The 15,609-nt window shown below is 36.2% G+C and overlaps 1 protein-coding gene across 4 annotated transcripts in view; it reads right to left on the bottom strand.

The window, feature by feature from the left end:
- SYT6 (synaptotagmin 6) overlaps positions 1 to 15,609 on the bottom strand; it is a 153,190-nt gene that overhangs the window by 2,543 nt on the left and 135,038 nt on the right. The window contains exons 7-8 of one of the 4 annotated variants that reach the window (XR_015742748.1): positions 11,285 to 11,389; positions 2,922 to 3,670 (exon numbers count right to left, since the gene is read on the bottom strand). The exons of 1 other annotated variant lie outside the window; for it this stretch is intronic. Coding sequence is in view for 1 of the 3 variants with exons in the window: in XM_087929297.1 (XP_087785423.1) it covers positions 3,599 to 3,670; positions 11,285 to 11,389 (177 nt within the window). In the remaining 2 variants the exon portion in view is untranslated. Of the gene's footprint in view, positions 1 to 599; positions 3,671 to 11,284; positions 11,390 to 15,609 lie in introns of those variants that run through there. 2 more of the 4 variants (XM_087929297.1, XR_015742749.1) reach the window with 2 other exon arrangements.

Raw genomic sequence — 15,609 nt, 5'->3', positions numbered from 1 at the left:
GCTGTGCACTTTGAGATGAACATCATAGAATGATGCATTTCTAGAAAAATGATGATTACAGGAATCATTTGGGCTTCAGCTTGAGATAGAGACAATACAGACTCATTAGCAACAGCCTCCACCAGTTGTTCAACAATGAAGGGACACAGGGCAGAAAACACCCCTTGGAAAACACAGCTCCACAACACAGTCCTTTCAGCGGTTCCAAGAAGGCTCCACCTTCATTTACACAGGTGACCCTGAGGACACAGACAAATCTCCAAGTGGCCTCAATGACTCTCTAAAAGAATGCAAATATCCCTGCAAGGAATATAAATCCCTCCATCCCCCACCATCCAGTCAGAGCTGAAGAAGCTTCTTGGATGAGAAGTGAAAGATCTTCAAAGAAAAACAGGAAAGTTCAGTTGCCTCTTGAAAAAACACATTTGGGTTATTCTCATTGTGTTCCTTTTATTGTTCTATTATTTTATTTCTGTTCTGTATGCATTCCTTTCATTTTTCTTCCTTTTTATTATTTTGAGCTGCTTAGAATAGCCCCACAGTGAGATAGGTGGCAAATAAATTAAAAAAGTTTAAGTTTCAAATTCTCATGATTTTTGAAACCGATTCCTTTTGTTACACTGAAGGTGTATTAAACCTTTGCTGGGAATATGACCACCACATCTAAAGGCCCTCAACTGAGGACAAGTATAATAAAGTATTCCAACTATGCACTTGAACATATCTTATTTTCAGAACCATTACTCACTTCTCATAGGTAAGATTGCAAAAAAAAAATGTATTTCCTAACAGAAACTAGACTGTACCTTTCAGTTTGTTTCAATGTCTTTTTTTTGGCAGTTGACACAATGCTGTTTAATTACCTGTTTCCCTTTCTCATTGCAGAAAAGAAATTGAAACCTCCCCCCTCCACAAAAATATGCCCAAGACAAGAGTTTCCAAAAAAAGTCACTTTATTAGACTGATGCTCCTGTGGCATGTGGCACGTACAGAGGAAATTAAGACACAAGGTGTGGTGAGGAGCTAGAACAAATTGGTCTTTAGCGGAACAAAATTTCCCTTCAAAGTTATTTACAGAAGTGTGGAAAGTATTCAGATCAGTGAGTCAGAACATTAATGCAGAGATAAGGATTATGATTAAATTTTAAAAGTGTTTGTTAAAAAAATTGGGCTGAACATATCTGGGAGAAACATTAATATACAGTGATTTGAGAACATTTCTGTCATTACAGGTAATCTTGCAAGTCCAAAAGCAAAATATTTCAAATATCACTTGAAAGACCACAATAATATCCCTGTCAAGTAGATAAAAAGCCTAACAAAACCAAAGAAGCTGAGCAGAGGTATTTTTGTAAACTAAGTCATTCTTAAAATTCTCATGAAAACTCATTGTGGGTAACCATTAATACATTGTAATTGGTTTCTCTGATCCAGAAACTCTTAAACTGATGGCCTCTGGGTATTGGCTTTGCCTACTGAAGGCGTATTGGCCAGTGTTTTTAAGTCTGTAAGCATTGTTAATTTGTTTCTCAGTGCACAGAACAGAAGAGGTATTATGTATGTGCCACAAGATGTATATAGCCTCAACCTAGCAGCAATATTTGACCTTTGGAGAATCGGATTCAGAATGATAATCCTTATTTAGACCTTTGCTTCCAGGCATGGATTATATGTGCTGGATGGAGAAAAATTTAGAGAAAGCTAGAGACATCTCAGCTCCCACTGAAATTAATAGGATGTGAAAAGGGTAACAGTACAATATCGTTTTGTTTAGTTCAGTGAAACCAGATGTATTCAAGTTTTCCTACTGCTCATTGTGCTTAAATATCAATCCCCAAAAGACATGTAGATTTCATGCAATGAAAGCTTTGGAAAGGTAATGCTCTAAGCGGAGACCATCAATATTTGTCTATTATGTTTCTTTTTAAAGTATTGGTTCCATAGTTGGATTAGCAGAGCTCTATTCATGCCAAAACTGTGCAAGCTTCATCATTCAGCAGTGCCAACTTTAAGTTTTCATCGCTGAGCAATGTTACATACAGTTATTGATAATGCTGGTATTGTAGTAACCACATATCAGCAGTCTTGCTACTATGACTGCCACCTTTCAGTTGTTTGGCAACAGCATAGAAGTAGGTACATAAGACATAGCAGATGTTGAAGATAATGAATGTGCAAGGCTTGAGCTGAAGTAGAGTTAATATCAACTTACTTTTGGTATTTGCATGGGGGGCGGGGAATACTTGCCAAAATTTGCAGCAAAAGTTTACTATGAGCATGCTGTTTGGCTGTGGATTAAGGGTTTTTCATGTCCCTGGAGAAATTAAAAAGAATGTTTAAAAAAAGTATAGGAGAGAAACGATAATGATAAATTCTCAGAAAGACCCATGTTAATCTAGTATAGCTTGTTTGATTGCTGGATTTAAATATTACACACTGGCTATAAGCACAGGCAAGAGAGGCAGAAATGGAAAATTATTTTGAGCAATGGTGGGCAAATGAGAGTAAGATTACATACAGCGCCAGCATGCCATTATTAGCACCCTCAAAATCATATGAAGATAAATGCCATGTGACAACCTTGTGATTTAACAAAGAAAAGGAAATAGAGCTGTATCGGAAATAATTATTGTGAAAACATTGGCATAAAAATGTGTAATCTTTCATTTTTGCAGGACAGAGGAGTGTGAAAGAGGTTTGCCCTGTTTGAGCTTCCAAATTTAAAGAAGTTAATTTTGAAAATAATTATGGCAAACTAGTTTAATTCAATGTATTTGCTTCCTGATGAAACCTGAACTAAATCACAATGGAAAAATGTCTACCTAAATATAACAATTTTTACCTGGGGGGAGGGGGTGGGGAGAAGAGAAATGGCAAATCGATGTATAAAAGAGAAATAATTTAAAAAAAAGTTCACAAACCTGTAATCAGTGCAGAACTGCCAGAGGAGTTCACAAGACCTTAAGCAGCTGAATTCATGCAAAAGGCTCTTTCAAGAACACAACTACCGAAAAATGGATCATTTCTCCCTGAGGAATTAGCAACTCTTTAAAATATAACAGAAGGACAGGCTGGGCTGTATTTCACAGATTCCATGAACATCACAGCATGAATAAGAAAAGCTGTAATGTCTTACTGATCACAATAACAAAAGGGTGTTCACATGTCGCAAGGAGCCTAATCAAGGCTTTCTCATTTTTCATTCTGCTGTTTCTTTTAAATCTTCATGCTGATATGCAGAAGTGCAACAGCTCTCTATTATTTGTCCTTTTACATACACACAAATAACTATTTTACAGGGTATTTTACAGGCCAGAGTTCTGGCCTACGCCTTTTCTTTTTTCTTTTCTTCTTAGCAGCCATATCCAAAAAGTGAAAAACACAAAGTACATCACCTTGAGAGATAGAAATAACTAAGACAAACACCACTGTAAAAGGGCTTGGTGTCTTTTTTTTTCACTGTGGAAACAAGGAATGTCTGATCCCCATTCTTCTGTTACTCAGCAATAGGTTGAATCAGAATTCAAGACCCATGGAGAAAATATCAGAACAAAACAAAAATAATTTGGTTGAGGCCCAATATTCACCACTTGACGGATCATGGTGTTGAAGGTGGTTTGGGAGAGGGGCAGGAACCTTGACTATCAAAGCTGGCTGCACGGCCATGCCACTGTGGAAAGAAAAAAGGCAGCTGATTTTTTTAATACCATCATAAGCAGTTCACCAATTAATTTAGTTCTATTTGTGTTTAGACACCACTTAAACCCCTGCATAAGTGGGTAGTCTCATTAGTTTAAATTTAAGAGAGGACCCAATTACATTCATGTATTTCTTTCCATGGACCCAGTGGCAATCTCCATTAATATTGCTTGAACACCTGGAGGAGGGTACACACTGAAAACTAAGTTTGGACTGGATCCAGAGCTTTTAAACATGCTTATAGTGAAACCAATAAATAGGTAGAGAAACATTAAAAAAAAGAACAACTGGTTTAAATGTTCTACACTGGGGATGATTGTCTGGATTTAAAATATATTGCTTTCCTAAATGGAGATGATCATTTCTGGGATTTTTTTTTTACTTTTACTTTTTTTTGCACTATGAGAATACATCAGTAATGTCTACACTTTGCTGAATTTAAAAATTACAATAGAATGTGTAAAATGGGAGAAAGACATGATGTAGACCAATGGGAGTTATGTTTCTTGCCCAGCTCCTCATTATTAAAAAATACAGCTTCTGAAAACTATAGATGGAATTAAGAAGATAATGTCTCTGGAGGGGGATTTAGTAAAGAAATAGGGAAAGATTCATAGATATCCAATTGAATCATATGATAGAGATTATTGATACAGGCTCTAAGAAAGATAAGGTTTATACCAGATAACAAATTGAATTTAAGCAATCAAGGAAAAAATTCAATTTGCTAGTGAGCATGCCTAACACAATTTATTTAATTTATTAATTAATTTACTGTTATGTATCATTTCCCTCAAATTTAATGTTTATAATTGAAAAAAACAGTAGAAATTCTTATCCACGGGTTTTCTGTTACCGAGACAAATGTATAGAGAAAGATGATGGAATAAGATGGTGTCTGTACATGCAAAAGGGGGATATATTAAACTATTCTTTCTATTCTTCTGTATTATTCTGCATGCATGTATGTAAGTTTTGCTGTCATTTTGCATAAATTGACACTTTTGGTTGCTTCTGCTGGTATTACATTATTGCTATCTTTGGGATGGTGACATTGTTTGGTGCAGGGCATTTTTTTTTTTGAGAGCAGCATTGGAATTTCATTGTATATACAGAAAAATGACAATAAATGTTATCCCCTCTTTCCCTCCCCTCCCCTCATCTCATAGCACTTTGCCTCACCTTGTCTTGCTTTATTTTGTATCATCTTGTCTTGTCTATGTGACCTATCCTACCCTACCCTACCCTACCCTACCCTACCCTACCTTATCCCTATTCTTTACCCAATTTTGTGCTCTTTACAAACATTGATGTCATCACTCATAATCCTGAGCTAACATGGTCAAAGGGTTGAAACAACATATATAAAAAAGCTTGAAATTACCAAAGACTTTCATATAATAGAAGGTCATCATATTGAAAAAACAAGAAAACCAAACATACTTTTTAAAAGTCTTCTAAACAAAGTGGAAAAAAGAGGACGAACTGAGGGAGTGAGCAAACAGAAAGGACATAAGCAGAGAAAGAGGGGACTTTAATGATAAGAGAAGGAAGGGCAAAACAAAGCCAATGTAGAGAAATCAATGCATATTAATAAGACAGAACAAGGTCCCACAGAGACCTTATCAACAAATACTCTGCAAATATATTAGGAAAAGGGTATTAGAAAGGAGGGGAAGGGAAAGAAGATGGACAACTGAATTCTATGCAAGGGAAAGCAAAATGATGGATGAATCTCAGAAAACTAAGATTACTTGGCAGGAAAGAGTGCAGTTAAATGAGAGGAATGTAGCATTAGTAAAGATGAGATTTGTGCTAAAAACAGTTGACAAATTGGCAAAGAATTAAAATGAAACAGGGAAGGCCTCAATTTGCCTACAAATATTATTATTATTATTATTATTATTATTATTATTATTATTATTATTATTATTATTATTATTATTTCTATCCATAATAGAGAAATCCATAATTCAGAAATTAAATTCCCATGGCTAAGCTCATAAATGCTGCTTTGTTTCATATTTTAGTTTAACCTTTATGATAAATCTTAAGTCTTTGAGCCTCAGTCCCTTCTCAATCCATAATATATGAATAATAAGTAAGTCTGCTCCTGCACAAAAGCATGATAATATAATTGAAATATCTATGGAAACTTTGGCAATAATTGCTATATTAGTGTTAAAACTAATTTTATTTAAGTTTTTACAGTGTAATACAATAGGAGACAATATAATTACAAAAGATTAAAAGGCTTCACTTAATTTTAAAAATTAATTTGAAAATTAAATTACACACACACACACACACACACACACAGAGAGAGAGAGAGAGAGAGAGAGAGTTTCTGTCATTTCACAGTTATCTAAGCTGGTATCTCTGCATGTATTGGGACCCCATTTCCAGAAGCCCTTTATTCGTATGGCTTGAAATACAAGGTATAGCAGGTGTTTCTTCTAAAGTTTCTAGCATTGCCTGGAGAAATACCTGTTCAACCTTTGCCTCTCCTGGTTAATTAAATCAGTCAGAAAAAAACCCATGATTAAAGGAAATAATTGCTTAATTGAGGGTAAAATGTTTATCCACTTTTGGAGAACACTATTAAAGGAACCTTCAGTTGACCTGGAAGTAACAAATATACCTTTTCTGATTAAGCCATCATGTTTGTCATGCTGGTCAACATCTATATGAAACCACTGGGGAGCCATCCAAGGCTTTTGAGTAGAACTTCTGGTAATATACTGATGACAACTATCTTTACTGATTCTTACCATTCAACTTCAAGTAAGTAAATATTTCAAAGATTATCTAAATTTGATAACAGGCTAAAAGTAGACATGATGAAATTAAAACTAGACAAGTTGGAGATGCTCTTCATAAAGAGGGACCCAAACTTTTATTGTGATATTCCATGTCTTTTCAATGAAATTATGCTCTCCCTAATAGACCAGAACCAGAGTCTCGGAATACTTCCTGACCCTCAACTGATTTTAGATTCTCAAATAGCGGCAATAACCAAGATATGCTTGTTTAAATATATCTGCCACACCAGATGTGATTATTGCTGAATTTATTTGATCCAGCAATTGTTATACATGGCTTGGTTAAAACTTAATTCTGGAACTACTCCGGAATAGTGTTGCTGATTCGTTATACAGATTGCTAAGAGTGATACAAATTGGGACAGATTACCAACATAACTGTACTTTTTAAAAGCAAACTATGATCATTAGATACATCATGACATTTCAGTGCACTTCAACAAGTTTCATTATATTATTCAGAAGATGTTTGCCCTCAGTTTGCCATTGAGTTATTTGTCATTTTACTATACTGATGTGGCAATATTTTTTTTAAAAAAATAATGACCTATATCAAATCTAAATTTGATTTTAAATTATCTAATTTTTAGATAATACAATTTAATATGCTCCATTTTCTAGACATAAGGTAATTGTTGAAATTGAAAATCAGATTATTATTATTATTACCTTTATTGTCAGAGTACAACATGTGTACAATGAGATCAACTGTGGAAGTAAATAGCATGGTATGGCATAAGCATACTTACAGGCATGTTCAGTTATACAGTACATTACTGGCAATCTGTTTTACAGTTATATAAAGCAGTTTCAAGTAAATGTTATGCAAGTTTCTCAACTTTTCAATCATGGCACTTGGAAGGGCTTCCTTCTAGACTGTTCTCATCACTGACAGCCTTCTAAAAAGGCAAGCATTTATGATGCGATTTGGGGATATGATTTTTTTCCGTTGGTGTTTTGCATTTGTTATTTTGTGTTAATTATTTCTATTTTTGCCTAATAGTTACAAATTTATATTTTGTTTAATGTTGTGTGTGTGTGTGTGTGTGTGTGTGTGGTATTCAGCTTTGTTCGGGTATTTTCCCACGTCCTTATAGTTGTGCTTTTAAAGTTGTAGCGACGTTTCAGCAGAATCTCATCTGCCATCATCAGACTTATGTATTGGTTTTGTCTGTGTGTCAGGCTTTCACAGCCGTTTCAGTTTTAAATTTGGTGCTAGCCTACTGCTGTGCCAGAATGGTTTTTTCTTCATCCTGATTGGTTGGGAATTTTGGTCTGTGTTTATTGGTCTTGGAGTTTGCTGTGTTCTGCTTGATTGGTGTTTCTAATATCTTCTGTCTGTTTTGTAGTGTTTTTTTTTTTTTGTCTTGATTAGCTGGCAACATAGTGTTTCGTGTATTGGGGGCTTTTAGCATGCTTGGCTTTGGGTGAATGGCCGGCTATAGTTTATTAGGAAGCTAGGTTCCATCTGGGTGGCTGGCTGGGGTGTGTTTGAGCTGGCGGGGGGGTCTGTTTGTGCCCCGGTGTTTGTTTGGCTTGTGGTGTGGAAAATTTTTTGTTTGTGAGTACAGGCTTCCAGATAATTGACAATCTGGTGGAGTCATCTCTTCTATTCATGCTTTCAGGTTGTTTTTCAATCTCTATGGCTTCTCTGATAATTTTGTGGCTGGGGTTTTCTATAGTGGCTAGGGTTTTGGTGCCACTGAAGTCAATGCTATGATCTGTGGCTTTCATGTGTTGTACTAGTGAGGAAGTGTGTTCCAGCTTTTTTACTGCATTTTTGTGTTCATCAAGGCGGGTACTTATTCTTCTATTGGTCTGTCTGATATATGTGGCAGGGCATGATGCGGAGGGGACTTCATATATGCCTTGGTTTTCTAGGTCAGTTTTATCTTTGGGGTTTCTTAGGATGGCTGCTAATTTCTGTCTGTTTTGAAGGCAGTCTTGATATGATGCCTGTCTAATATCTTACTGATTTTGTCTGTTGTACTTCTTATGGAAGAAAGAAAAAAAAAACCATTCTAACACAGTACGAGGCTAGCACCAAATTTAAAACTGAAACGGCTGTGAAAGTCTGACTCACAGACGAACACAATACAGAAGCCTGATGATGGCAGATGAGATTCTGCCGAAACATTGCTACAACTTTAAAAGCACAACTATAATGACATGGGAAAATACCCAAACAAAGCTGAATAACATACATGTAAGTACCAGCAAAAACTTAAGAAAACATATATATTCCACTCTAGATACTTTTTGCAAACTATAAGATGTACACACTCCTCTGAATCTGGAGGCTCCATAATAATAATTGGAAAATTATGACCCATTGGGGTCATAATTACAACTTTCCCACTGACTTTGCTTGTGGGAAGCTAGCAAGGAGCATCTGAAATCAGGATCACATGACAGACACAGCTTTGCAAATAAAACTGGACTGAACATTGTGGTAATTTTAATTCCACAGAAGTAATGGGTCCCAGATTTTTACACATCCTCTACCTCAGCAGATTTTAGGTACTCTAATTAAAAAGTTATTGCGGTATAATGTATTGTTTGGGCTAAGTTGAGGGTACAAAAAGATAAACACAAGTTTCAGTAGTATGTAACAATGATAATAATTATAATAGCAATTTAGTATTAATTAGACACAAGCTGAACTGGACAGTTTGGATTGAAAAACAAGAAAGCTTATGACTATTTACTATGCGTTACATTGAGATAATTTTATTTACAGATCTGTGGGGAAACAATGTACACGGGCATTAGGAAGAGGCAAGGATGACAAGTGACATGTCATTGCATCATCACAGAAATTATGTAATTTGTATCACTCACGCAAATGATATGATTTTCATAATAATGCCATGATAATATATGACCTCATTTTTTATTGTTCTAGACACTTACTTTATTAGATTTTATCTCTTGTTTATTACTTTATAAGTAACCTAAAGCCCTCCTCCTCCTCTTATTTTTTTCCTGTGACAACAGCCGTGTAAGATAGGTTGAGCTGAGAGAGTGTGCCTAGCCCAAAATCAACCAGCTGTCTTCCTTGCCTAAGACAGAACTAGAACTCACAGTTTCCTGGTTTCTAGCAAGATGACTTAACCACAAAGATTGAATACTGTTGTGCTTCCTCCAATGTAGGGCTCAGATATTTCCATTTCCTAAATCTTTCGAATGCTTTCTATAGATCAACACCCAAAGTTTGACATAATCATAGTCTTATATTTTATGTAGTCAAGAAAAAATATTAAAGAAAAATCCAAGGACTTTACTTATCTACCAAGGAGAAACAAACAAACAAACAAACAAACAAACAAATAAATAAATGTCTATTAAGACAGCCTTTGTGGCTTGGCAGCCTGGCTGGGGGAGGAAAAGGAGAACCTGGCAGCATGAATGGCAGGCCATCATAGAGCTTGATTCACAAGCAGTGGTTGGCACTCATGTGCATGCACATGCAGCTCAACTTTCACAAGTTTAGTTGCCTGCACCCATGCATGTGTGCATCAGCCTGCTTCTCACACAAGTTGAGTGCACATGTGTGCATGCCAGCCCGCTGCTCACATGACTTGGTTACAAATAAGCCATGGCCCAATAACCCAGAGATTGGGGACCCCTGCATATAAGAGATATATTTGTACAATTCTATATTAACAATGTAGAATATGAATGTACTAGGGTGGATTTATGGCCATATAAACATGATTGCATATTGTATATCTTATCTTTCATCCAAAAAAGGAGGTGAATTTGGTTTTCCTTCAGCATTTCACCTTCACATGCATCTTGTGAGGAGAGCCAAACTGAGAGAGAAGCCCCAATATAAAATCATGTTCATGGGTATCTTTATGAACGAATGAGAATTTCAAGCCATCTGTCCCAGTGGTAGGATTCAATTTTTTTTACTACTGGTTCTTTGCACGTGGCTTGGTGGGTGTGGCGGGGGAAGGATACTGTAAAATCTCCAGTCAGAGATGGTATTTGCCAGTTCTCTGAACTACTCAAAATTTCCACTACCAATTCTCCAGAACTGGTCAGAAACTGCTGAATACCACCTCTGATCTGTCCCCAATCCTAATTCAACATTCAAGTCACTATACCACAAGATACAGTTATAAGATACAGATACAAGAAAGAGATACAGTTTTCTCTCCTTCAATGTCTTTCATTTCAAGAATGAGAGAGGTTAACAGAGAAGATGACCTGAACCTGTGCAGCGTACAAAATTAGTTTCATATTGATCTTCTGTTAATAAAATGAATTTCTCTTATACAAACCATCAACTTATAGACTAAACATTTTTTTAATCTAAGAAGTAATTGTCAGCTGTTTTTGTTTAGAACAGTTTGAGATTGATTCCATGTATGATGATTTCTTTCTTTAGATGTTTTCATTGTTCTTTTAAAAGAAATAAAATTACTTCTGATCAAGTACCTAGGTTATCATAATAGAGTAACAGAATAACAGAGTTGGAAGGGATCTTGGAGGTCTTCTAGTCCAACCCCCCTCATTAAGTACTTGATGTTGTTTTAAAAAAGTAAATCAGTGTCATGGTCCCAAAAGTTTAAAATTGCCTTATTAAATTGTAAATGTTTTATAGTGTTGAATTGATGATATCCTATGGCAATGTCAGACTTAGCCAAGCTCTTTCTACAGAAATCTTTGCTATCCCCTTTGTTTCATTTTTTTTTGAAATTGTTATTATACTTTTAAATAGATCTTTTATGTAAAAAATGACCCTAGTCTGATACCTTGGAATATTTGGAAGAAGGCAGCATCATAGTAGAAAGGGAATGGGACGATTCTGCTACAGGCATCACTGCCTTGGGGACATTCATCCCAGTTACTGGACTTTGCTGTTGGCAGAAATACATAAAGGTTCATTTGCAGATTTCAATAGAGTATTACTGATTAGTAGTACTAAGGTGTTGTTTCAGCTTGTTTGGGTTACATCATACTCATTATAGACTTCCTTATCTGGTACCTTGCAAATATGTTAGAAGTATAACTTCTAAAATTTCTTTAGCCATGTTAGTGGACATTTTGAGAATTACAGCTACCATGCACCAGAAGGTACCAGCTTAGAGAAGGATGATGACTAAAGACTGCTACCATAATTCTAATGAAATTCATAGTCATGCCACTACAATCCAGCTGTTACTTTTTCCCAGGCTAACTCCCCTCCACATTTTTTTTGGCTCACATCCTATGCAATTGTAAGAGCAAAAAAACCCCATGAAACTTTAATCAAAAGCAAGTATAAATATCTTTTTTGAATGCTGACTAGTTATAACAATAAGAGAACAAATGAAATACTATACATGAGCAATTTCAATCTTGAGGATTTTCTTTCTTTCTGCTACGGTTCATATGTAACACGAGAAAAAAGAGATAATGGAAATAAACTCTTACTAGTATAATTTGATGTACTCCTCTTAATCCAATATATACCAGAGAGCCAACATGGTGTAAGGGTTAAGGAACTAGATTAGATGTGAGCAGAGCCAGGTTTCCTAACTCTCCTTAGATACCAGAAACCAGCTTCACTTGATCAGGTTTTGTGACAAGCCAACTGAAGCCAATGCAGGGGTCTCCAAACTTGGCAACTTTAAGACTTGTGGACTTCAGCTCCCAGAATTCTCCAGCCAGCATGTCTGGCTGGAAAATTCTGGGAGTTGAAGTCCACAAGTCTTAAAGTTGCCAAGTTTGGAGACCTCTGTGTTATACTGGAAGAACTAGGAGAGAGTAGTGCAATAAGAAGCCAACCCTGTAACCATGCAAGGCAAATGCTAAGCAAAACGACAACCTAACATGTACCAGATTAAAATTGTGAAGTAGTGTTTTCAACAACATAAAGGCTTGCAGGCTGGATCTCAGTTGTTATATCTGGTTCACATTTTTCACATCCACAAAGGAACAGCATATTGTGTTATGTTTGGTTTGGTAGTTTGGGATTTTTATTCATTTATTTATTCATGAATGCTTCTCAACCCTGCATATTGCTCAGAATTTTTCTTAGCAGAAGGAGATCAAAGGAGTACAAGTTGTACTTAAATCTAAAGGTAGTGTCTTGTGTTAGTAATTAGCACCCATGAAAGCTTACATCTCAATGAGGGCAAGAAAGTCCTGTATTTTTTAATGTGGAATTTTGAGCCCCAATTTGCTATGTGACGGCTGTAAATTCTGTCCTACAACTATCCTTTTTAATAGTCTAGCTAACCAGATAGTCACTTCTATTTCTTATCTTCAAACTAAAAAAAAGGATAAATTTGACCAGTTAAGTTAATTGTTTAGAATTCAGTCTTAGATTTATTTATTCATTTTAACCATTCCATTCTTTCTAATGATTTTAATGGAGACCAAATTCTGTAGTGAAGAGTTGAGTAATCTTTTAAAAATTACAACTGATGATAGAAGGTGCTATAGAAGAAAAGAAAGACTTTGTAAATTTATTTCCCCAATATTCAGGGAAAATTCTAACGGATCAAAGGATAAAGGAAAACATAAAAACAAAGGAAAATATTGAATCCATTCCTTAGGTATGATCAAAGCTTTATCTGGTTAATGATTTTTAGATGTTTTATACTGCTAGAATGTGCATCCTTCTTGCTAGCAGATCAATGGCAGCAATCATATGTGTTTTTACTTGAGAGTAAACTTGGTTATGCTTGGGAGGATTTATCTTTGAAAAAACACAGTAAAAGAAAGAATTTTCATCATGTAATAGACTAGAGCCTCAATTAGTTCTTACTTCTGGCACATGATAAACACATTTTAGGCATGCATAAAATATTTTATGAATGTAATTTAAAATGCATTGTTTGAATAATGTACATAAGGGTCGTGGTGGCTCAGTGGCTAAAATGCTGAGCTTGTCAATCAGAAAGTTTGGCAGTTCAGTGGTTTGAATCCCTAGCACTGCGTAACAGAGTGAACTCCTGTTACTTGTCCCAGCTTTTGCCAACCTAGCAGTTCAAAAGCATGTAAAAATGCAAGTAGAAAAATAGGGACCACTTTGGTGGGAAGGTAACAGCATTTATGCGCCTTTGGCGTTTAGTCATGCTGGCCACATGACCACAGAGACATCTTCAGACAGTGCTGGCTCTTCAACTTTGTAACAGAGATGAGTAATGCCCCCTAGAGCCGGAAACGACTAACACATATGTGCGAGGGGAACCTTTACTTTTTGCCTAATATTGTACATGGCATTTAATATTGCTGCACAGGAACTTGTCAGGTATTATCATGTTACAATTTATGGATATTTCAAGAGAGTCAGCACTCAATTTTAGGTTACAATTATTCCTGAGCCTCTTTAAATAATGTGGGGGCAATCATTTTATCAGATGAGCACTCAATATAAAATATTATAGGTGCAATTATGCATTTTTTTCCAAAACAGAAATTTGCATTTATATAAACTGAAGCCCATAGTATCACTGATGGGGTGGGAGGAAGACGAGGACAAAGAACTGACCTTTCTAGTACTTCTAGAAAGATCAGTTCTCAACCTCCTTTCCAGAGAAAACATTGCCACTGGAAGCGTTTTAGTTGGAGACCAAAAGATGGAAGCTTCCTTTTTCAAGTACCAAACCAGAGTGGAGCACCACAAGCTTTAGAGCAAGCACAGGAGAAATTGAGCAGCATACAATGTGCCTGATCTTTAGTATGTGGAAAAAAATATAAAATCTGATCCCTTCCAAGAGAAGTTAGGATAGATTGCTTTTGGAGATTCTCAGTCATCTAGGTCATGGTTGTCCCAAAGGTGCTTTTTCAAGAGGCAACTGGACTTTCTTGTCTTTCCATGAAGATGTTTCACTTCTCATGGATGAGAATTAGTAGCCAGCATGGGTTTGTTTAAAACTAGATCATGCCAAGCCAATCTTATTTCATTATCAGCAAAATTACTAAATTAGTAGACCAGTGAAATGCTGTAGACATAGTATACTTAGACTTTAGGAAGGCACTCAGCAAAGTAGAGCACAACCTACTTCTTGATAATGTAGAAAAATGTGAGATACACAGCATCACAATCAGATGGATTTGTAACTGGCTGACAAACCATACTCAATGAGTATGTCCTAATGGTACTCCTTCTACTTGGAGGGAAGTAAGCAGTGGGGCACCTCAAGGTTCTGTTTTAGGCCCAGTACTCTTCAATATCTTCATAAATGACTTCAATGAAGGAATAGAAGGGGACCTCATCAAATTTTCAGATGACACTAAACTAGCAGGAATAGCCAACATTCCAGAAGACAAGCTCAGGATCCAAAAGCTCTTGAAAGACTTGAACAATGGGCCCTATCCAACAACGTGAAATTCAATGTGGAGAAAGCAGGGTTTTACACCTAGGCAGGAAAAACCAAAGGTTGGGTGAAACCTGACTCAAAAACAGCGATTGTGAGAGGGACCTTGGAGTCTTAGTGGATGATCACTTAAACATGAGCCAGCAACTAATGCAATCCTTGGTTGTATAAACAAAGGCATAAAATCAAAATCACATGAAGTATTATAATGCTTTATAAATCCTTAGTAAGGCCACACCTGGAATACTGCATTCAGTTTTGATCACTACATTACAAAAAAGACGTTGAGATTTTGGAAAAAGTGCAAAGAAGAGCAACTAAGATGGTTAAAGACCTGGAGACAAAGACAAATGAAGAATGGTTGCAGGAATTGAGTATGAGAAAAGAAGGGTTAGGGGTGATGTGATAGCAGTATTACAGTATTTGAGGGGCTACCACAAAGAAGAGCTGGTCAAATTATTTTCCAAAGCACCAGAAAGCAAGACAAGAAGGAATGGATGGAAACCGATCAAGGAGAGAAGCAACCTGGAATTAAGGAGATACTTTGCAACAGCTTGCCCTCAGAAGTTGTGGGTGCTTCATCACTGGAGGTTTTTAAGAAAAGACTGGACAAACCACCTGATCTGAAATGGAATAGGGTCTCTTGCTTGAGCAAGGGGTTGAGTGAGAAGTCCTCCAAGGTCCCTTCCAGCTCTATTCTGATTGATAATTTTATATATACTACAAAAATGTACATATGCACGTACAGAAACATATAATTAAAACTTTTA

The sequence above is a fragment of the Pseudonaja textilis genome, chromosome 3 (assembly GCF_049901715.1).
Source record: "Pseudonaja textilis isolate UNSWEBS1 chromosome 3, rPseTex1.2, whole genome shotgun sequence".
NCBI classification, from domain to species: Eukaryota; Metazoa; Chordata; class Lepidosauria; order Squamata; family Elapidae; genus Pseudonaja; species Pseudonaja textilis.
Note: the sequence above shows the minus strand (reverse complement) of the source record. Positions and strands in the feature narration are given on the sequence as shown.